General features: G+C 44.6%; 1 protein-coding gene across 5 annotated transcripts in view; it reads right to left on the bottom strand.

The window, feature by feature from the left end:
• The window catches only part of inpp5b (inositol polyphosphate-5-phosphatase B), a 131,184-nt gene that overhangs the window by 4,900 nt on the left and 102,023 nt on the right, over positions 1-24,261 (bottom strand). For 4 of the 5 annotated variants that reach the window (XM_085962401.1, XM_085962397.1, XM_085962399.1 and 1 more), the window contains 6 exons: positions 21,257-21,422; positions 17,617-17,852; positions 13,192-13,308; positions 12,949-13,033; positions 7,905-8,032; positions 1,925-2,036 (listed from right to left, as the gene is read on the bottom strand). In XM_085962401.1, coding sequence (XP_085818527.1) covers positions 1,925-2,036; positions 7,905-8,032; positions 12,949-13,033; positions 13,192-13,308; positions 17,617-17,852; positions 21,257-21,422 — 844 coding nt within the window. Of the gene's footprint in view, positions 1-755; positions 872-1,924; positions 2,037-7,904; positions 8,033-12,948; positions 13,034-13,191; positions 13,309-17,616; positions 17,853-21,256; positions 21,423-24,261 lie in introns of those variants that run through there. The other variant, XM_085962398.1, reaches the window with a different exon arrangement.

Below are 24,261 nucleotides of genomic sequence, written 5' to 3'. Positions count from 1 at the left end.
TTCCATAGATTCTAGAACGGTTCAGCGGATTGAAAGGTAGCAAATGTAACCCCACTATTTAAGAAAGAGAGAGAGAAAATGGGGAACTACAGACCAGTTAGCACGACAGCGGTAGTAGGGAAAATGCTGGAATCTATTATTAAAGACGTGCTAATAGGGCACATAGAAAATAATAATAGGATTAGGCAGAGTCAACACGGATTTATGAAAGGGAAATCGTGTTTGACAAATCTGTTAAGAGTTTTTTGAGTTTGTAACTAGCAGAATAGATACGGGGTACCGCAAGGATCAGTGCTTGTGCCTCAGCTATTCACAATCTACATCAATGATTTGGATGAGGGGACCAAATGTAATATATCCAAGTTTGCTGATGATACAAAGCTGGGTGGGAATGGAAGTCGTGAAAAGGATGCAAGAGGATATAGACAGGCTAAGTGAGTGGGCAACAGCATGGCAAATGGAATATAATGTGGAGAAATGTGAAGTTATCCACTTTGGTAGGAAAAATAGAAAAGCAGAGTATTTTTTAAATGGTGAGAGATCGGGAAATGTTGGTGTTCAGAGGGACCTGGGTGTCCTTGTACACGAATCACTGAAAGTTAACATGCAGGTATAACAAGCAATTAGGAAAGCAAATGGTATTTTGGCCTGTATTACAAGAGGATTTGAGTATAAGAGTAAAGACATCTTACTGCAATTATATAGGGCCCTGGTGAGACCACACCTGGAGTACTGTGTACAGTTTGGGTCTCCTTACCTAAGGAAGGATATACTTGCCATAGAGGGAGTGCAAAGATAGTTCACCAGACTGGTTCCTGGGATGGGGGGATTGTCCTATGAGGTGAGGTTGAGTAGACTCGGCCTATATTCTCTGAAGTTTAGAAGAATGAGAGGTGATTTCATTGAAACATACAAAATTCTTACAGGGCTTGACAGGGTAGATGCAGGGAGGATGTTTCCCCTGGCTGGGGAGTCTAGAACCAGGGGTCACAGTCTCAGAATAAGGGGGCAGCCATTTAGGACTGAGATGAGGAGAAATTTCTTCACTCATCAGGTGATGAATCATTGGAATTCTCTACCCCAGAGGGCTGTGGAGGTTCAGTCTTTGAGTATATTCAAGACAGAGATCAATAGATTTTATAATATTAAGAGAATCAAGGGATATGGGGATAGTGCAGGAAAGTGGAGGTGAGGTAGAAGATCAGCCATGATCTTATTGAGTGGCCAAATGGCCTACTCCTGCTCCTATTTCTTATGTTCTTAATTACCTGAATGTGGAGGCTACATTAAAAGAACACAAGCTGCTCCCCCCAGGGCATAGCAATCTCCTAGCCCGAGGCCCGTTCGCCCTTCCTTCCTGGCCCTGAGCGCCCACCCTTCCCGGCCCGATCACACCCCCCCCACCCCGAGGCCCGATCGCCCCCCACCCCGAGCCCCCCCAATCGCCCCCCCCCCCCACCCCGAGGCCCAATCGTTTCCCCCCCCCCCACCCCGATCGTCCGCCCCCCCCCGACCCCAATCGTTTCCCCCCCCCCCACCGAGGTCCGATCGTTCCCTCCCCCCCCCCACCAAAGGCCCGATCGTCCCCCCCCCCCCCCGACCCCGAGGCCCGATCGTCCCCCCCCCACCCCAAGGCCCGATCGGCCACCCTTGCTGAGGCCCGAGATCTGCTGTGATGCCAGCAACGGCCTTAACTTCAACCACGATTCCCCGGCAGCTCTGCACAGTTTCATAGAAATGAGGCCTTGGCCCAATATCAGGGGTGCCTCACCAGTCAGGCGTAGGGATTTTTACCAAAATGGTAATTTCTAGGCCTTCAAGTCCATATGGTTCTCAACACACAATTCTCCAATTAGTTTTTGATTTTATTCTCTCCAACACATAGTTTTCTGCAATTGCTCATGAAAGGAACCTTTTAACTTACCGAGTGTAGACACATCCAGGTGGTTGCAAGCTGCATTTTTCAGAAGCTCTCGAAGGAAAGCCATTAAATAATTGAATACATTCCTATGGCATTGAGGTAGCAAGGAGACAACCTAACAGAAGAGAAAAAGGTACAGAAATGCAGGAAACATTATGTTAGGTAAAACTCATTCACTGTTTACTAAAATGCATAACAAAAATATTCTTCTCACTGAGTTTACAGATGGAGGATGAATTCATCAAGAAAATCTGCATTTATATAGCACCTCCAACATGGAAAAAAATCCCACGGCGTTTCCCGAAGGAGAAAAAAAAGTGGGAGCCAATTTGTTGCACGACAGTAAGGAGAGATTAGGGAAAGTTTGGTCAAAGGATGGATTTTGAGAGGACTTTTAAACGTGGAGAGGGACGTGAAGAGGTGGAAGAGCTTGGGGAGGCATTCCTAGAGAGTAGGGCCGAGGGAGGCGATGTCTGTGTGGGCAACGGTGAGTGGAGGGAGCCCCAGGAGAGCACAGTCGAAGCACTGGAGGGGAGGGGTGTAACCCTGGAGGAGGTGGTGGAGGTTGGATGGCAAGGACAAGGCAGTAGAAGGGCTTATAGATGAGGACAACTACTTCAAATTTGATCTCTTGGGTGATGGGAAACCAGTGTAGGTGGCAAGGATTAGGGCGATGATTGAGTGGACTTAGTGTGGGACAGAACATGGGCAGGGGAGTTTTGAACAACTTTGAGTTTATGGAGGTTGGGAGGCCAGCAAAGAGGACACCGGAGAAGCCAAGTGTAGAGGTGACAAAACTGTAAACAAGGGTTTCAGTGGCAGTGGGGGTAAGGTAGGGGTAAGAGACAGGCAGTGTTGTAGAGATGGAAATAAGTGCTCTTAGTGGTGGTCATTCAGCCCCTCGAGCCTGTTCTACCATTCAATTACATCATGGCTGATCGGTATCTTAACTCATCTATCTCCCTTGGTTCCGTAACCCTTAATTCCCTTGCCTACAAAAATCTATCAATCTCAGTTTGGACATTTTCAATTGACCTAGTCTCAAAAAATTTTTGGGGAAGAGAGTTCCAGGTTTCCACTACCTTTTGTGTGAAGAAGTGATTCCTGACATCACCCCTGAACGGCCTGGCTCTAATTTTGAGGTTATGTCCCGTTGTTCTGGGCTCTTCCACCAGAAGAAATCGTTTCTCTATCGACCCTATCTACTCCTTTAATCATATTAAACACCTCAATTAGATCTTCTATATTCAAGGGAATACAAGCCTAGTCTATGCAATCTGTCCTCATAATTTAACCCTTTTAGCCCAGGTATCATTCTGGTGAATCTGCGCTGCACCCCCTCCAAGGCCAATCTCTCCCTTCTGAGGTGCGGTGCCCAGAACTGAACACAGTATCCAGATGGGGTCTAACCAGAGCTCTGTACAGCTGTATTGTAACGTCCTCCCCTTTGTATTCCAGCCCTCGTGAGATAAAGGCCAACAGTCCATTAGCCTTTTTAATTATTATTTTGTACCTGTCCACTAGTTTTTAAGTGATTTCTAAATCTCTCTGCTCCTCCACAGTTCTTAGCTTCTCACTATTTAAAAAATACTCTGATCTATCTTTCATAGGTCCATAGTGGATGACCTCACACTTTCCTACGTTAAACTCCATCTGCCACAGTTTAGCCCACTCACTTAATCTATTAATGCCCCTTTGCAACTTTCGGTTCCCACCTACATCATTTACTTTGCCACCTAACTTAGTGTCATCAGCAAACGTAGATATACAGCTCTCTGTTCCTTCATTTATAAATATAGTGAAAAGCCTAGGCCCCAGTACAGATTCCCGGGGGACACCACTAGTCACATCCTGCCAATTTGATACACACCCATTATCCCTACTCTCTGTCTCCTACCTCCTAATCATAAGAACATAAGAAATAGGAGCAGGAGTAGGCCATTTGGCCCTTCGAGCCTGCTCCGCCATTCAATGAGATCATGGCTGATCTTCTGCCTCAATTCCATTCACCGACCTTATCGCCATATCCCTTGATGCCCTTACTAGTCAGAAATCTATCGACTTCTGTTTTGAATATACCCAATGACTGAGCCCCCACAGCCCTCTGGGGTAGAGAATTCCAAAGATTCACCACCCTCTGTGTGAAGAAATTTCTTCTCATCTCAGTCCTGAATGGCCTACCCTTTATCCTGAGGCTGTGGCCCCTGGTTCTAGATTCCCCAGCCAAGGGAAACATTCTCCCAGCATCCACCCCATCAAGCCCTGTAATAATTTTGTATGCTTCAATGAGATCCCCTCTCATTCTTCTGAATTCAAGAGAATACAGGCCTAGTTTACTCAATCTCTTCTCATACGACAGTCCCGCCATCCCAGGAATCAATCTCGTGAACCTTTGTTGCACTCCCTCTATGGCAAGTATATCCTTCCTTAGGTAAGGAGACCAAAATTGTACACAGTACGCCAGGTGTGGTCTCACCAAGGCCCTATATAATTGGAGTAAGACTTCTTTACTCCTGTACTCAAATCCTCTTGTAATGAAGGCCAGCATACCATTTGCCTTCCTAATGTCTTGCTGCACATGCACATTCACTTTCAGTGACTCATGTACAAGGACACCCATTTCCCTTTGAGCATCTGCATTCCCTATCTTTCACCATTTAGGAAATACTCTGCCTTTCTGTTTTTTCTACCAAAGTGGATTAACTTCACATTTATCCACATTATAATCCATCAGCCATGTTCTCGCCCACTCACTCAGCCTGTCGAGATCCCCTTGAAGCTGCTTCACATCCCCTTTGCAACTGACACTGCCACCTAGCTTTGTGTCATCAGCACATTTGGAAATGTTACATTTAGTCCCCTCATCCAAATCATTGATCATAATCAATTCCCATCACCATTTTTTACTTGAATTGAATCTAGTTAGTTCCTCCCCTTAATTTAATTTATTTTTATTTTTCCTTGTATCCCTGGTATTTTATCCTCATCCTCTACTGTGAAGACCAATACAGAGTTGTTATTTAGTAAGTCTGCCATTTCATGATTTTCAATTACAGTATCACCTGTGTCTGTCATTAAGGGGCCCGCATTACCCTTAGCCACCCTCTTTCTTTTAACATATTTGTAAAAATCTTTAGCGTTGTCCTTGATATCGCTCAAGTTTTTTCTTGTATTCCTTTTCTGCAGCTCTAACTATTTTCTTTGTATCCCTTTGCTGTTCTTTAGATCTCTCCCAGTCCGCAGGAGCTCCACTGTTCTTTGCATTTTTATAAGCCTTTTCCATTACGTAGTTTTATACTCACACTTCCCTTGTTGACCAAGGTTGTTTAATTACACACGTACAGCTCTTGCCCATTATGGAATGTACAGGTCTTGCATTCCACCAAATACTTTTTTGAACACCTCCCACTGTTCATCGGTAGTTTTATTCGTTAATAGTTCTGCCCAGTCTATTGTGATCAATTTCTGCCCCATCCCTCCAAAGTCAGCGTAACCTAAATTTAAAATCTTGGTTTGTGACTCACCCTTTTCCCTCTCAAACCTAATATCGAATTCCATCATATTATGGTCACTGTTAGCTAGGTGTTCCTTTATCGTTAGATTTTTGATTAATTCAGGCTCATTACTCATCAGTAAATCTAAGATGGCCTGTTCTCTTGTTGGTTCAAGAACATATTGTTCCAGAAACCTGTCCCGAATGCACTCAAAAAATTTGCTGCCTTTGGGACTCGAGCTGTTTTGCTTCTCCTAGTCCATGTGGAAATTGAAGTCTCTCATTATGACTACTCTGTTTTTGCAACAAGCTTCTCTGATCTCCCCGTTTATGTATCACTGCTATCTGGAGGTCTTTAGACAACTCCCAGCAAAGTCTTACATCCTTTTCTATACCACAATTCTACTCGTAGCGTTTCTATTGCCTGCTTACCATTATGGATATCCCCTCATCCATTGTCACGATCGCTACTCCTTCCTCCTTTTCCACTTTCCCTGTCCTTGCTAAAAACCTTAGAACCTGGAATATTTATCTCCCAGTCATGCCCAGCTAGTAACCAGGTCTCAGTGATGGCCACTACGTCATACCTTTTAAGCTGAATTTTCACTTCTAATTCACTTGAATTATTTCTTATGCTATGTGCATTAATAGAGTCATAGGGCTGGATTTTGTCAATGGGGAGCTTTTGGAGGCGGGACTCCCACTTGTCGGGTTTTAGTCCCGCCTCCATCGACTTGTGGCCAACCCATGCTATTTCCCCTTGATTGACATTATTAAGCCGGCCCAGCGGGTTTAGCAGGCCAATTAAGGGAAAGCCGGTTACAGGTGACGTCAGCGAGTGACGTTTCATCTGTCCAGAGCTTTTGATAGGTGAAATGTCATCGTTTGACAGCTCTGTGAAGCTGTCAAACACTGACAATCTGTCTTCTAAGTTGAGTCTTTACTCAAGACTCAATTAGAAAGTCTTTCTGAGCAGAAAGCTGCCGCTTTTGACAGTTCAGCGGCCATTCTGCTTTCTGTGCCGGTCAGCTGAGGGACTCCCGAGACCTGAAGGGTGGAAGCCTGCAGGAAGAAGTAAAGGTAAGTAAAACTTATTAAAACACTTGACACACACCTCACACACTTACCTCTGCACACATGCACCCATCACTCACTTGCACACCGGACATCTCGGGCCCCCCTCGCTGACCCTGGCGAGGTTCAGAGCCGTCGGGAAGCCCACACTTCAGGGCTCAAAATAGGAATTAGCCAAAAAACTGCCTGCTAACAGGTAGTTAATTGGCACTAATCCCCTTCCCGCCTTGAGAAGACGGGACCCGGCGCGGGTCGGGTCCCCGTCTCCTGGGAAGGTGGCACAGAGGCGGGTTGGAGCAGGATGGATACCCGCCCCCAGATTCTGCCATTTTCCCGGCAGTCCCGCCTCGAAACCCGCCTCCCCAGGGCTGGCAAGATCGCTCCCATAGAGTCAAGTTTATAGAGTCACAGAGGCACAGAAAGCGGCCATTGAGCCCACTGAGTCTGTGCCGGCTCTCTGTAGAGCAATCCCAGTCAGTCCCATTCCCCTGCTCTATCCCCGTAGCCCAGCAAGTTTATAATGTATAGAACTTTTATTTCGGCAATAGACCTTTATGCCCTGATGTTTTTAAACACACATTTTAACTTGTCACACTCCTTGTTTTTTTTTATTACTTCCATTGTATTTTTATCAGTTATTTCCTATATTTTTATTCTGAATCTAAGTATTTATATTATCTTTAACACTACTGATGACCTGAACTTCACTCTCATCCCTTTATTTAAATCTTTAGGCTATTTTTAATTTTTATTTCTCCCTGAGCCCTCCCCCCTTTATTGGTTTAAAGTCCTTTCTACAGCCCTATTTATCCTTTCAGCTAGGACCTTGGTCCCAGCCCAGTTCAGGTGAAGTCCATCCCACAGGTACACTGGTCTTAATCGCGAGGTTTTGCCTTTTAATTTAGCTCCTACCTTCTGGTACTTAGTCAGCAGGACCTCCCCCCTGTTCTTTCCTATGTTGTCCGGCCCGACACGGACCACGACAACTGGATCTTCCCCACTCCCTTTCTAGGTTCCTTTGCTGCCGCATCAAGATATGCCTTACCTGGCACCAGGTAGGCGACACACCCTTCGGGACTCTCGATCATGGCTGCAGAGGTTTGTAGCTTAGCTCTAGGTTGACAACAGTGAGGGCACATGCAGCTTGGCTCAGCCGGAGCAAGGGTGGGTGATACGGGTCAATGGCGTGGGTGTGGAATTTTGTGGGGGCCTGAAATTATGGTTTCAGTCTTTCTGATGTACAATTGAAGGAAATTCTGGCTTAGCCACAACAACGTCAGACAGGCAGGTTTAGCAAGTAATGAGTCATAGGATCTTAGCCCTCTGCTTTGATTTGCCTATAGTTACCTCATGTAGTGAAACTGGGAATACATACAGTCTACATTAGACATGAAGAAGCTGGATTGTGCTCTTTACCTGTTCGCTCAGAGTGTAGCTGCAGGAATTCTCCAAACAATCATTGTACAGGTCGTAAGTGATGACTGGCTCTGGAAGGGCATCCAGAAAGAGCAACAATGCTTCAGTTATAGAATGGGTACTGCCAGCTGCAAAAACAAGTTAAGGAAAAAGCACGAGGTACTTCATGTTACAGGAAACTTTTTTTTATCCGGCACGGACGGGACCGACGTGGTGCCGGTTCATCAAAAATTCCGGATAACCGAACGCTATACTAAAAGATACGGAGCCGAGAGCTCCGAATAAAGCAACAAACCACAGCTTCAGAACAACGGGCACAAGCTGCAAGTGTCTCTGTAGCTTAGCAACAGCTGCAGCCACACGCTTGCACAGCAACAAATGGAGTAAAAAAAATAAAAGTTACCTGAACCTACTCCTGAATTTTGCCGGTTAACCGAGATTTCTGGTTATTTAGGTGCCGGTAAATCGAAAGTTTCCTGTACTTGTAACATGCTGGTCAGTGTAAGCCTTGCAGTCGCTGTTCAGTGAATACTACACCTGCAATCAATCAGTCAACCTGAAATTCTACTCTAGTGACATCCATAAGGAATGCTGCCGACGTCCCTCTGCTCCCATTCCCTAATGGAGATGAACATCACGGTGAATCGTATCCCCTCCCACGTGATACAACTTCACTCTTGCACTTTGTGTTAATGGGGTACATTATCTAACCGGCATTGTTCCAACGTGTTTGTGCTAAATTGCTCTGTGGGCTTTTTTAAAATGGAGGAATTAACCAGTCTAAAACTTAGGACTGAAATGAGGAGGAATTTCTTCACCCAGAGAGTGGTGAACCTGTGGAATTCTCTGCCACAGAGGGCGGTGGAGGCCAGTTCATTAAGTATATTCAAGAAAGAGTTGGATATATTTCTTAAGGCTAAAGGGATCAAGGGATATGGGGAGAAGGCAGGGACCGGGTACTGAATTTGGATGATCAGCCATGATCTCATTGAATGGCGGAGCAGGCTCGAAGGGCCGAATGGCCTACTCCTGCTCCTATCTTCTATGTATCTATGTAAAGGTGTTAACGCCAGGGTTAAGATAGCCTTTAGAGGAATTTACTCACAACTGTGTTGAACGATGCTAGTCAGCAAAGTATAGACTATATAGAAACAGAAGATAGGAGCAGGAGTATGCCATTCGGCCACTCGAGCCTGCTCTGCCATTTAATAAGATCATGGCTGATCATCCAAATTCAGTACCCTGTCCCTGCTTTCTCCCCATATCCCTTGATCCCTTTAGCCTTAAGAAATATATCTAACTCCTTCTTGAATATAATTAATTAATTGGTCTCAACTGCCTTCTGCGGTAGAGAATTCCACAGGTTCACCACTCTCTGGGTGAAGAAATTCCTCCTCATCTCTGTCCTAAATGGCTTACCCCTTATCCTTAGACTGTGATCCCTGGTTCTGGACTCCCCAGCCATCGGGAACATCCTTCCTGCATCTAGTCTGTCTAGTCCAGTTAGAATTTTATAAGTTTCAATGAGATCCCCTCTCATTCTTCTAAACTCCAGCGAATATAAGCCCAATCGACCCAATCTCTCCTCATACGTCATTCCTGCCACCCAGGTATCAGTCTGGTGAATCTTCGTTGCACTCCATGGCAAGAACATCCTTCCTCAGATAAGGCGACCAAAACTGCACACAATATTCAAGGTGTGGTCTCACCAAGGCCCTGTACAACTGCAGCAAGACATCCTTGCTCCTGTACTCGAATCCACTCGTTATGAAGGCCAACATACCATTTGCCTTCTTAACCGCCTGCTGCACCTGCATGTTTACCTTCAGCAACCGGTGCACAAGGACATCCAGGTCGCGTTGCACTCCCCCTTCTCCCAATCTATTGCCGTTCAGATAATAATCTGCCTTCCTGTTTTTGCCACCAAAGTGGATAACCTCGCATTTATCCACATTATACTGCATCTGCCCAATCACCCAACCTGTCCAAATCATACTGGAGTTTCTCTGCATCCTCCTCACAGCACACATGCCCACCCAGCTTTGTGTCGTCTGCAAACTTGGAGATATTACATCTAGTTCCCTCATCTAGATCATTAATATATATTGTGAATATGGGAAAGTGTAGAGTGGAAGGTAATTCTAAATACAGAGCTTGCATTGATCATGTCCTCGGGGCATCCCAATGCCTTTCACAACCAATGAATTACCGTTGAAGTGTAATTGCTGTTGTTATGTAGGCAAAAAGAAACATTATGTTTGTACACACACACACAAATACACAGGTATTGCACATCTTACAGTAGCTAGTTGAAGGCAGACACTGAGAGCCTGGGAACAATACAGCTGCTGTCTTTTCATAGAGCCATAGAAGTTTAAAGGTCAGAAGGAGGCCATTTGGCCCATCGTGTCTGTGCTGGCTCTTTGCTCAAGCAATCCAATCGACATAAGAAATGATGCACAGTATGCAGGGGAGCTATTTAAACTCATGGGTGTGAGAAAAAAAAATCCAACTTAAAAAGTTCATCTTTACAAAGAGCGCTTTGTTGCAGCATTTCCCTTGGGCCAGAAACAAAGTGCAGGTCATATTCTGTTAGCGCGAGGTGTGTAAAGATATGGTAGAGTTTTCATTATTTCAGTCTTTCTCTGCTGCCTCAAGATTTACATCCAATTCAGATAGTGAAATATAGAATCATAGAATGATACAGCACAGAAGGAGGCCATTCGGCCCAATGTGCCTATGCCGGCTCTTTGAAAAAGGTACCTGATTAGTCCCATTCCCTGCTCTTTCCTCACAGCCCTGCAAATCTTTTCCCTTCAACTATTTATTGAATTCCCTTCTGAAAGTTATTATTGAACCTGCTTCCACCGCCCTATCAGTCAGTGCATTCCAGATCATAACAGCTCTCTGCATTAAAAAAAAAATCTCCTCATCTCGCCTCGGTTCTTTTGTCAATTACCTTAAATCTGCGTCATCTGGTTATCGACCCCTCTACCACTGGAAACAGTTTCTCCCTATTTACCAAATCAAAATTCTTCATGATTTTGAACACCTCTGTTAAATCTCCCCTTAACCTACTCTGGTGTAAGGAGAACAATCTCAGGTTTCTCTAGTCTCTCCAAGTAATATAAGTCCCTCATCCCTGGTGCCATTCCAGTAAATCTCCTCTGCACACTCTCCAAGACCTTGACATCCTTCCTAAAGTGTGGTGCTCAGAATTGGCCACAATACTCCAGCTGGGGCCTAACCAGTGTTTTATAAAGGTTTAGTATAACTTCCTTGCTTTTGTGCTCTATGCCTCTATTTATAAAGTCAAGGATCCCGTGTGTTTTTTAACAACCTTCTCAACAAGTCCTGTCACCTTCAGATTTGTGTACATACACCCGCAGGTCTCCCTGTTCCTGCACCCCCTTTAAAATTGTACCATTTAGTTTATATTGACTCTCCTCATTCTTCCTTACAAAATGGATCACTTCACACGTCTCTGCGTTAAACTGCATCTGCCATGTGTCTGCCCATTTCACCAGTCTGTCTATATAGCCTCCTGAAGTCTGTTAATATCCTCCTCACTATTTGCTACACTTCCAAGTTTCGTGCCATCTGCAATCTTTGAAATTGTGCCCTGCATGCCCACGTTCAGACCATCAAAAAAGCAGTGGTCCTAATACCGATCCCTGGGAACACCAATGTATACTTCTATCCAGTCTGAAAAACAACCAACCATTCACCACTAGTCTCTGCTTTCTGTCTCTTAGCCAATTTCGTATCCACGGTGCCACTGACCCTTTAATCCCATGGGCTTCAATTTTGCTAACAAGTCTATTATTATGTGGCACTTTATCAAACGCCTTATGAAATTCCATTTACACATTAACCGCACTACCTTCATCAACCCTCTCCACTACTTCATCAAAGAACTCAATCAAATTAGTCAAACATGAATTGCCTTTAACTAATCCATGCTGGCTGTCATTTATTAACCAATATTTTTCCAAGTGACAATTAATTTTGTCTCGAACTTTTGTCTCTAAAAATTTTTCCCACTACCGACGTTAGGATGACTGGCCTGTAGTTGCCAGGTTCATCCCTCTCGCCTTTTTTGAACAGGTGTGCAACATTTGCAATCCTGCACTTCTCTGGCACTGCTCCCATATCCAAGGAGGGTTGGAAGACTGTGGCCAGAGCCTCCGCTATTTCCACCCTTATTTCCCTCAGCAACCTAGGATGCATCCCATCTGGACCGGGTGGCTTTTCTACTTTGAGCCTTGCCAAGCAGGTTAAAACAGAGGCTTCAGGCCTCATTATTATATTTAAATTGTCAACCTGCCTCCCAGCAGCGGGTTGGTTGCCTGCCCCCCGTTCCGCCTGACTAAAATGGTGAAAGTGGGTGGATTGGGGTTGGGTTTTAGATTTTTGCAACTTTCACTTCCCCCCGCCTCCTTCCCACCCGGTTTTTCCTATGAAATTGCCCCCCTCTGTTTTCGGATGGTGTAATTTAGTACCTCAGCCATGCCCTCTGCCTCCGCAAGATCTCCTTTTTGATCCCAAATCGACCCCACTGATAGCTGTATACGCTGTAAACATGGTATTTTTGATGCTAGGTCAATGGGAAACTGCAGGCTGATTTCAGGTACTGTATACACAGACAGGAATATTATGGTGGCCATCTATATACTGTAATGACACCAACGTTCCCTCTACGCTGCGTACGTGCGTAGCAAATCGGGAAGATACGGCGCAGGCCACTCACAAGCTGCTCCTACTAAGATACCGCGTGTGCGCAGCCGCACAGCAAATTTAAAGGCACCGCGCACAAAAGAGGTTTAGACACAACATTGAATGACAGAGTCAATTCTTAATCAACATTTATCAGGGCTTCACTAATCACAAGTTAGTGCTATACCATCATGAAAGTAAACCCCCTCAATGATAAAGAATCAATGCACCGAGCCTGCTCTTCAATACTTACCAATGCAAATAATGGGATACCTTAGAATGTCCGTAACGTCATTCTGAAGCCGAGTTACAATTTAGAAAAGGATACGGATAAAATCTGGTATTCCCGTATCTAAACAGTCTCGGATCTCCTCAAGCTCCAACTTCAGTCCTGGCTGCTGGAAGAGGTCTCCCTACAAACAATGACAGCATTTAACAAGTCAATAAAGACACTCTACATTCCCATGGAAAAGCAGGGATGAAAAAGGGAAGAAAAAAAAAAAAAAAAAGAGTGAGCCTCATATTTTGGAAATAATTCCAACTGCAAGGAGGATGTGTTTCTTGACGAGACCTGGTGTGAAGCATTGCGGTGCAGGTGGTCGACCATCATCCAGATTTCTTTAGGGATGTCAAGCAGCACTTCGTTTAGAAAGCAGTCACCATATTTGTTCTTGATCGCCATTTTTTCCTGCAGAGTAAACAAATTGCGTTGAAAACCCAGTAGTTAAATAAAGTGCACCTTCCATCTGCGAAAAAAAATCTTTCCACTGTCTTGTTCTTTCACTAGTTACACTCCACATTTATGCTCCTTGTTCATTTCTTTCTTACAAATTCCATCATCCATAGAACTAAATGTAAGTTACACATTTTAGATAATTTTGTTTCGGAGGTGGGCAGGGGGAGGGTGTTGTTGGCGGAGGAGAGGGTGCTTAGAACTGGGAGCCATAACTTTGATAGGAGGAACAGAAACATCAACACACACAATATGAAGGCACAATGCCACATGTGCAATCGATGCTTCCATTACTTCATGACAGCAGTCGCAATTTTAACTGTCTCTGTGGTCCGTAAGAACATTTTATAAAGGGAGAGACATACATATTCAGAATATTTTTCTGCGTCTTGTTTCACAATACAGGGGGGTGAGAGCTGCACTCCAGGAATTCAAATTTAAATTGTAGTGGAGCTGACTCTGCTCAGAGAGTGAGAGTTTAAGGGAGACTGTCTGCAGATACACCAACTGCTCTGCATTAATTCACGGAGAAGGCATTTATTAATGGGTCTTTCGATCCCAACACAATGCTCAGTCAAGCAATGGAAACGTGCCTTTAGGGAAAAAAATCGGGAGGTTTCCTGGATCTTGAGGCTGCACAGAAATAAACAAGACGTGCAAGTAACTGTATCAAACGTCTGTATTCACAACACCTTTCAAGCCTTTGGAGACTTGAAAATAAATATTAGTGCAAGAAACTTGACCCAGGCCTAACCTGGCCACACCTAATAATGAATTAGTTATGAGATAAAAACTATTTTTAAGATCTTTGGTTTAATGATGCAGTAGCACCCAATCTCCTGAGGGTGGCATTACCTGCAACATAAAAATTACAGCACGCACTGCCCATCATACTTGTGCTGTTCAACTGGAGATATCTACTCTAATCCCATTCCTCTGCACCCTTTTATAGTCTTCTTTTTTCAAATACGCACCCAATTCCCTTCTGAAGATCCCATGAAATTCCCTAATATCTTCAGAATGCAGAAGGTTCGTTCTTTCGAAGGCTTATGATCCTAAATTGTGCAGATGGGCTGCCACATTTCCGATATTACAACAGTGGCTGCACCTCAAAAAAACTACTTTATAGGCTGTGCAGTGTTTTGGGACATCCTGAGGTTGTGAAAAGCGCTATGTAAATGCAAGCCTTTCTTTCTTTCATGCTCCGTCGTCACCTTTTTCCTGGGTTCCACCAACACGGAGGTAAACGGGTAGTTTGCAAAGTCCTCACTAGTTACAGTGCAGGAGTCTGCCTGACGCAATACTTCCAGAAGACAGGGTTTTCTACAGAGACAGCACAATTCAGATGCTGGACTTCCGACTGCTCTGGGAAATTCCAGTCTTCCTGCATTACCTAGTTTTTACATTCCCAGTTCCTGCAGCATTATGCCGAGATAAATCCCAATAATACAGAAAAGAAGCTAATCGGGTGCCAGAAGTAACTTTTAATATTAATCTACATTACCAAAACAAACATTTGAAAACATTTAAAAATAAGAAAAAGTTTCTAAATGCTTTACTCTGCATCCCCACTCTTTTATGTTTGCATTAATTAAGCTTGAATTCTAAATAACACTCCCTAATTTACCTTTTCTATACCACCCTCCTCATTTTTGGACCTTTTAAAGCTGTATTTACTTATTTTCCTGAGCCTCTAGAAGTCAATTTTGAAAACCACTTTGTGGAAAACCAGCTCCAGAGGTCAGTTTATAGCAAATCAAGGTTCAGGAGTCGAATCATAGGGCTGGATTTTACAAACCTCGGCGGGTCCGTGGTGGGCGATGTTGGTGGCGGGTCCCGACCCCGCAGCTGGCTCCATCCCAGCCTCAGAAATTAATTTCCCTGATTGGGCTCGTTAAGCCTGCCCAGCGCATTTCCCGGCCAATTAGAGGAAGCAGGTCTGGTGATGTCATTTGATGACGCGTTATCAGCCAGTTTCCTTAAAGGAACCATGGCCAACTTCATTTTGACATGTGTGCTGTCAGTGTTCTACAGCATTGAGGTGCTGCAAACACTGGCAAGCACTGCACAGAGGTGCAGGGCTGCACCCAGGCTCTCCCATGACTCCCTCCATATGGAGGGAGTCACAGCACGCAGGGAGGTCCTCTTCCCTTCCCATGGGTGGAAGAGACCTCCCCAGGAGATCAACACAGCCTGGTCGCACATTGCAAAGGAGGACACAAGCAGGGACGTGGTCAGGAAGATCTTGGTGCAGTGCTGCAAACCTTTCAATGATCTCAGTATATCACGAAACTTTAGTACAAAGCCACACTCAACCTCATCCTGCTGTGTCTCTCATCACATCCCCATCACTCTGCCTTCCCTACCCTACTCCAGCACATCCTTACTCACAGCAACTTACCTTGCACCTCCACCCATCCCTCTCTATCGACATTATCACTTCCCCATTTCACTAGTCACCCCTCACACTCACCCTCACGCAATCATACTAACTAACACAAAGGTAGGCACTTGGGTGTTTTATCCAATGTTCATCTAAAGTTTCTGTTAATGTGGTGTCAAACATTGAAACCTTTATTTTCAACACTTTGCATTCTTGTAAAGGTTTGTGTGCACCTTTGGAACTGGCTTAGGTCAGTTGCAGTGAATGTTGAGCATAACTGTCCCCCCCTCCCACAATGGTGGGGAGTGTGAAAGGAATGGCTTGGGCATTGTAGGGATGTTTTATGGTGTTGGTGTGGGGTGGTGCCAACCTAGCGCATCATGTGGCAGCCAGGGTGTACAGCATCAAGTGAAGTAAATCTGCCATGGTAAGGCCATCTCTGGCCAGCAATGTGCTCGGGTGCTGATGCCCTGTGGCCTGTGCAGCATCAGTTGATTGCGGAGAAGGTTGGTGTCATTGTTGGTGCTGCTGGTGTTGGGGGCTGATCGTGGTGGGATTCTGAGGACCAAGGTAAGATAGTTTCAAGGGCACCCATGCTGATGGAATAGATGGCAGGTGAAGTAGAGATGACAGAAGCGATCTGTCAATGGTGGGAGAGGTAATGAGGTCAGACTGAATGGAGACTTGTGTAAAGACTTGCAGCATGGTGAATCTGTAGTGGAATTGCAGTTTAGAGAACATTTTTCAGTCAGCTGGGAGCTGTGACTTGACATTTGAAGCTGTCAACTCATCAGCTGATTCAATGGCCACTGACCTCCTGCCTCAGTTTCACAGAGGAGGTCTAGGCACAGCAGGACGACCTGTCAAATCCAAAAAGCTGGGAAAAAACTACTGATAAGTGGCTGTAAACAAGCCACTAATGATTTTAATTGCATCCCCCACCGCTGCCTGTCAGGTCTGCTCAGCGCTGACAGACCCAACATATGGTAAAGGTGCGTGGCACCAGGTTCACAGTGGGGTCCCGACCCGCTGGGGGAAAAAAAATTCTCACCCGACCCGCCACTGATCGCGCCCGCTGACCCCCTGCAAAATCTAGCCCATAGATGTAGCCAGGTAAAGGCCAAACTACTCTCATTACTGAGAAACCAAGGTGAAAGGGTGACTGTGCGTTTTTCCCCTTAAGTGGCTCTGGCAGAGAAATTGTACCATGACAAGGTAGTTAGCAGCACTCCGAGGGTCAAAGTGAGCAAACTGTAAAGATACCTAAATAGGTAGCATTAGCCCAAAACACCGATATAAATAACGTATTTATACAGTGCCTTTCACGTCCCGAGGACAACCAAAGCACTTCACAGCCATTAAATTACTTTTAAAATGCTGTCAGTGTTGTCATGTAGGCAAACATGGTAGCCAATTTGTGAAAAGCAAGGTCCTGCAAACAGCAGGTGAGATAAATAACCAGGTTATCTGTTTTGGTGGCATGGGCTGAGAGTTCAGTGTTGGCCCGGACACCAGGAGACTTTCCCTGCTCTCCTTCGAATAATGTGGTGGGATCTTTTACATCCACCTCAACAGGAAGACTGAACGTCTCATTTGAAAGACGGCACCTCTGACAGTGCAGTTCTCCCTCAGTGCTGCATGCAAGTGTCAGCTGCGATTAAGTACTCAAGTCCTGGAGTGAGGCTTGAATCCACAACTTTCTGGGTCAGGGACAAGAGTACTCTACCATGGATCCAAGGCGGATGTTAAAAATAGCAAGCAAGGAAAAATTAAACCGTCTTGCGCTAAATTTTTTAAAAACCAAGCCCTTTCAGCTCATTTCCATGGCTGCAGGTGTCTTCTTGCTGCTGCTTTAGACTATTTTAAATTCATTTTCTCACCAGCTCTTGTATTCTTTCAGGTGGCACGTCTCGGATTGGTTCCCTCATGTAGCAAAGTGCTTGCAACGAGGATCCAAAGCAGCTTGGGAGGTAATTCCCGCAAATGGCCAGGAAGTAGTCTTTTCCTCGTTGTAGATGCAAGATTAAAATATCCTCAATGTGGTCCGCTCCCATATTCAATGAGAGAGCAGTAGATTTATTCACGTACACTTCTAACTCAATTTCTATTCTATCTCCTGAAAAGAAATATAAAACCCTGTTTATTGTAGCTGCTCCATTCACACCACAAAACAAGCAATCTGCATCTGATTACTGTAAAGAACGTTCCACCGAACTCGAGGGTAGCAGGAATGCATTTTCCTGTTTGTCTTAGAAGGGTCTTAAGATGCTAATTGTACCGTAGTCAAGATAGTTTTGTGACTCAGTCGCTGTAGATAAAAGCCACAACTATTCAATTTGTTAAAAAAGAAAAGCAAAAAGCAAATGCTGATTTGGGGCAGACAATGCTGATTTGGGGCAATGAGGACAAATGACTCTTTAAAAAAAAAAATAGAAACTAAATTTACTTCCAAGGATTGAGTGAATTGTGTCCAGCCACCCTGCAAGTACTAATGGGAACTGGATATACAGTTGAAAAGGAAGATTTTGCAGGGCTATGGGGAAAGAGCAGGGCAGTGGGACTAACTGGATAGCTTTCAAAGGGCCAGCACAGACCAAATGGCCTCCTCCTGTGCTGTATGATTCTACTATCAGCACTTTCTAGATTTCCCAGAACCAAGCATGTCATCTCCTCATATATTTAATGTAGAGTGTGAAAAGGTGAATTTCTTTTAAAAATCTCCAACCCCTGAAGCAGCTCGGCTGTCTGGCCAACGTTAAACACATTTGCCCGTTTCCAATTCCTGACTATGATAATGGAATCTATCTACCGTAGATTGGTTGTAATTAAATTTCAAATCAGTGCATTTGGTATGAGGCTATGTCTCTTGCCCCATGTGTCCAGCTGCTTAGAATCCTTTTCACAAGAAACTGGAGCGGTCCTTTGGGTGGCAGGTTTAGTAGAGGGGTCAATAACCAGGGGGCATAGTTTCAAGGTAAGGGGCAGGAGGTTTAGAGGGGATTTGAGGAAAATCTTTTTCACCCAGAGGGTGGTTGGAATCTGGAACTCACTGCCTGAAAGGGTGGTAGAGGCAGGGACCCTCACAACATTCAAGAAGCATTTAGATGAGCACTTGAAATGCCATAGCATACAAGGCTACGGACCAAGTGCTGGAAAATGGGATTAGAATAGGCAGGGCTTGATGGCCAGCGCGGACACGATGGGCCAAAGGGCCTCTTTCTGTGGTGTATAACTCTATGACTCTATTTACCTCACTTCATGTGGCTCTAGGAAACTCTCCAGGTGCCTGGGCTGTGGTGCACTCTGTGAATGTCTAGCTCATTGACACGTAGAATCATAGAATGGTTACACAGCACAGAAGGCGGCCATTCGGCCCGTTGAACCCATGCCAGCAAGAGCACTTCAGCTAGTCCCACTCTCCTGCCCTTTCCCTGTAGGTCTGCAAATTTTTTGCCTTCAGGTACTTAACCAATTCCCTTTTGAAAGCCACGATTGAATCTGCCTCCACCACCCTTCCAGGCAGTGCATTCCAGATCCTAACCACTCGCTGCATAAAAAAGTTTTTCCTCATGTCGACTTTGGTTCTTCTGGCAATCACCTTAAATCTGTGTCCGCTGGTTCTCGACCCTTCCGCCAATGGGAACAGTTTCTGTCTGTCTAGACCCCTCATGATTTTGAGCACCTCTATCAAATCTCCTCTGAACCTTCTCTGCTCTAAGCCTGTCTATGTCCTCTTGAAGTCTATCACTATCCTCCTCATTGTTCACTATACTTCCAAGTTTTGTGTCATCTGCAAATTTTGAAATTGTGCCATGTACACCCAAGTCTAAATCATTAATATACATCAAGAAAAGCAGTGGTTCCAGTACGACCTCTGGGGAACACCACTGTGTACCTTCCTCCAGTCTGATAAACAACCGTTCACCACTACTCTGTTTCCTGTCACTTAGCCAATTTTGTATTGATGCTGCCATTGTCCCCTTTATTCCATGGGCTTCAACTTTGCTGGCAAGCCTATTATGTGGCACTGTATCAAATGCCTTTGGGAAGTCCATGTACACCACATTAACCACATTGCCCTAATCAACCCTCTCTGTTACCTCATCAAAAAACTCAAATCAAGTTAGTTGAACACGATTTGCCTTGAACAAATCCATGCTGGCTTTCCTTAATTAATCCACACTTGTCCAAATCACTGTTAATTTTGTCCTGGATTATCGCTTCGAAAAGCTTCTCCACCACCGAGGTTAAGCTGACTGGCCTGCAGTTGCTGGGTTTATCCTTACACCCTTTCTTGAACAAGGGTGTAACATTTGCAATTCTCCAGTCCTCTGGCACCCCCCCCGTATCCAAGGAGGATTGGAAGATTATGACCAGTACCTCCGCAATTTCCACCTTTACTTCCCTCAGCATCTGAGGATGCATCCCATCCGGTCCTGTTGACTTATCGACTTTAAGTACAGCCAGCCTTTCTAATATGTCCTCTATCAATTTTTATCCCATCTAGTATCTCCACTACCTCCTCTTTCACTATGACTTTGGCAGCATCTTCTTCCTTGGTAAAGACAGATGCAAAGACTTGTTTAGTACCTCAGCCATACCCTCTGCCTCCACGTGTAGGTCTCCTTTTTGGTCCCTAATCAGCCCCACCCCTCCTCTTACTACCCGTTTACTATTTATATACCTATAGAAGACTTTTGCATTCCCTTTTAATGATAGCTGCCAATCTATTCTCATACTCTTTCTTTGCCCCTCTTATTTCCTTTTTCACTTTCCCATCTCATCCTGGGTAATGCCCGTGGCTGGGCTTCCAGTTATGAGTCAATCCAGGTATTACATTCATCGAAGAAAGCGCGGGCATTTACAGAATAACTTCACAGCAACTATAATGCTCAACAGTCAAAAGAGCGGAAGCAGAGTGAAACCAAGTGTCTATCTCCAGCTATCTTTATTCAAAGCTATGGTCAAATCATGCTTTGCTTTTGTTGATGTTTCTTTTTTTTTTTTTTTAAAATGGTGAACTTCTGTGCAAATAAAAGTGAGAAATGTTGGGGCTGGGAACGCTTTTCCCTTTAGGCACCAGGGTCATCATCAAGCTCTAGCTCAAGTATCTAGGTCAGGCGTAGCATGGTTTGGGGTTAATGGACAAACTCAGAAGCGCATTGTGACATTTCCAGTTCCCACACCAGCCAAATGTATGGTGTCTCTGAATGAGATGGCCACTTTAGTGCCCATTTTATCCTTGGACAGCACACAACTGTTAGGAACTGAGCTGAGATGGTCTCACACTCACTTTATATGTATATAATCCATACAGCTAACTGTGAGCACTTTCATCATATCCTGGACCGAAGACCAGGTGAAAGGACAGCAGGCTCATTCTATGTGGCACCCAGACCCCCTGTGCTTTCCATTTTTAATTGTGATCATTTGAAGAAACAAAAATACGAAATGAAACTAGGAACAGGGCTCAAGGTTCAAAAGAGATGCATTTATGCTTTTGTACAGAATATAACATACCCTCATGCAAAATCCCCTTACTAGGGGTAGCACTGAACCATGGTTTGCAGTATGAAGGCTCGTCCAGTTTGGTGATGAATTCAAACTGACAGGGCACGAGTCCAGTGTTCGCAATAGTAAGTGTTTGAACCTGGCGCTGCATGAACTTTACATTCTTAAAATGGAACTGAAAAAAGAAAACAATTTTTTTTTAAATAAAGTGCTGCTAGCAAGAAAAAAGTGTTATACAGTCATTTTTTTTATGAATACAACTCTCTACAGATTTCAATAAAAATATTAACAATGCAAAATCAATGTTGTGTGGTACTGAGCCAGTTTCGAACCTTGGTCCACACAGGGGTATCTGATTTCCATGAAGCACCAGAATTGCCCAAGCATCCCAAAGGTGATGCTCCCCACAGTCGAATAGCCAGTCAACACTCACTATCTTGGCGGTCACTGAGCACGATACATTACTGCTGCAGGTGCCTGTGGAACTAAACCCCATGCAAGAAGCACCAGGATTTTTAGGTGAAGGGAGAAAACTAGGAGGGAAAATAACAAGCAATCCAGGTATTACATTAATCGAAGATAAAAGCCCTGAATTTGCAAGGGGGAGGGGGGGTCTCTCTCCTGGTCTCCTGCTGTAACCTTGGGCGAGAGACTGCCAGAATCCCCAGAGAACTGGCGTACCCGTCTGTTTTCTGTTGTTTATGTCATTTCTCTGAGGGTTCTGTTGGTCTCCTGTTGAAGTTACAGTGCAAGACCAGGAGATCTGCGGGGAAATTCCAGGGCCAAAATGTTACCATTTGTACACTTTTTAAAAACAACAGTGAAAGAAATTCTGATTTGTTTTTGCATTTAAACAGCAAGTGCGATTTGGGGAAATGCACTGTATGGCGTGGTGTGGTGCTGGGCCATAGAGGTCAGGAAGATCCCAACTTCAATCCCGGGTCTGTCCTGTGTTAGATGGCTCAGCTAAAGAGACTGTGCGGAGTTGTGATGCAGGGGGGATGGGGTGGGGAGGTAAATGACAATTGGCCTCAGTGCTCTCTGCCTTGGAAAGGCAGTCCATGCTTTTCACTGCTAATGACTGTTCAGGAATCCTGCCAAGAAAGTGCGTGTGCCACTCATCAGCTCCATCCTCACTGACCCACATTGACTCCTGACATGACAAATTTAAGATCCATTCTGGGGTTCGCCCCTCCCTAGCTCCATGACCTCGTCCAGCTCGACACCACCCCGCCCCCCAACTGGAACTCTCTGCTCCTCTGACTCTGGCGTCTTCTGCCTCACCATTGGCGAGAATGCAGTCATCCACTTAGGCCCCATTCCCTGGAATTTCCTCACTAAACTCCAACTTCTTTTCTCCCTTTAAGATCCTCCTTAAAGCCCACCTCTTCAACCAAGCTTTTGGCCGCGCCTCCTACTATCTCCTTGCTTTGACTTGGCACCATGTTTTATTTGGTTATGCCTCTGTGAAGGGCTTTGGGATGCTTTTCTACACTAAAGGTGCAAAATAAATGTCAGTTGCATTGCTCAGGACACTGTTGGGAGGTGGCTAATTTCCCGAGAGAAGTTGCATGGCTGTATTCCTCGTGGAATCAGGAGCAGGATAGTACACATGATTTCAGATGAGCTCAGCATTACTAATTAAATAAATATACAAAAAATAAATACTCATATTGCTTTTAAAATGGGACACTGATGGCAAGATTTAGAAACACAAGGTTAGAAATTCGTCTTGGGCTGTGGCGCAAAAAAACGGGCGGTATCGGATCAGATCAGCCGCCCGTTAGACGCAGCGCCCAATATTCAGTTGCATTGACGGCAGTGGAGCTGAATCTCAGGCGCTGCGTATAACGGGCGGCCGATCGGATCCAATACCGCCCGATTTGCACCACCGCTCGAGACAAATTTCTAGGTCAGAAGCTTTACAGAAAATGTTGGTTTGATTAAATGTTTGGAAACATTCATTCAGAATGAACAGTTAAAACTCCAGGGGGAAAAAAAACTGGTTAAACAGGCTAAGAAAACACCTGCTTTCATAAAAATGAAAGATCATCGACCCGAAACGTTAACTCTGTTTCTCTCTCCACAGATGCTGCCTGACCTGCTGAGTATTTCCAGCATTTTCTGTTTTTATATCTGCTTTTATAAGGTAATTCAAAGAATGAGTCACCACTGTAAAACTGATTTTAAGATATAATCAAACTCTGTCTGAGCTTTGAATAGTTGGATGTAGTGTATTTAAAACATTTTTTTTTTTTGCAACTTTCTCCCTTTCTCTCCCGAAGGCACGGACATTTTCTGGATACAATTTCATAGGTGCCAACGACCTCCAATACCTCACCCAAATGGTCAATTCATGTTTTACCATCACAGTGAGGGACAGCCGGCTAGTCAGTCATGGAGCTTGATCCTGTCCACGCCAGCCATGTCTACACAACACACTTGCTGGGAAGGGTCTATGCATAGCAATCAGGAATGGCAACCCCGGCTGACTTTTCTCTCTCCTCTTGCTCAGGAATCTGTAGAACTCCCACTGTTTCACTGGTTGAGATAACTCTATACACACCAGGGTTTTGAGCCTGTGACCATGTGCTCAGTGCTACTATACAAAGGGTGGCACCTTTGCCCACCAGATCATTTTGGGGTGGGAGTAGAAAAAGGACTGGATCGAACATTAAATATGTAAACTCTTCTCATGCACAATGACATTCCAGTTAACAACATAAAAATGAACAAAGTTAAAGAATCACTGCATAAGAACACATCTAAATCATAGATTCACAAAGCATTCTAAACCTGGCATTATAAGGAATAAAATACTTTTTTTTTTTAAAAATGGTATTAATTTGTGCTTCTAGTGAATGAGAACTGTACAGAGGACCTGAACACTTGGGCACAATCCCAGATGGCTGTGCAGCAGTCGGAATTAGTTTCCCATATTCTGAAGGTTCATTAGAGGCTTCACGTACAAACTCCATGTGGGGTATTTTCACAAGGTCCCTGAAGATTTCACA

This window comes from Somniosus microcephalus, chromosome 20 (assembly GCF_052327205.1).
Source record: "Somniosus microcephalus isolate GS21.2 chromosome 20, FLI_Smic_1.0, whole genome shotgun sequence".
Classification (NCBI taxonomy): Eukaryota; Metazoa; Chordata; class Chondrichthyes; order Squaliformes; family Somniosidae; genus Somniosus; species Somniosus microcephalus.
This window is presented reverse-complemented; position numbering and strand designations above follow the sequence as displayed.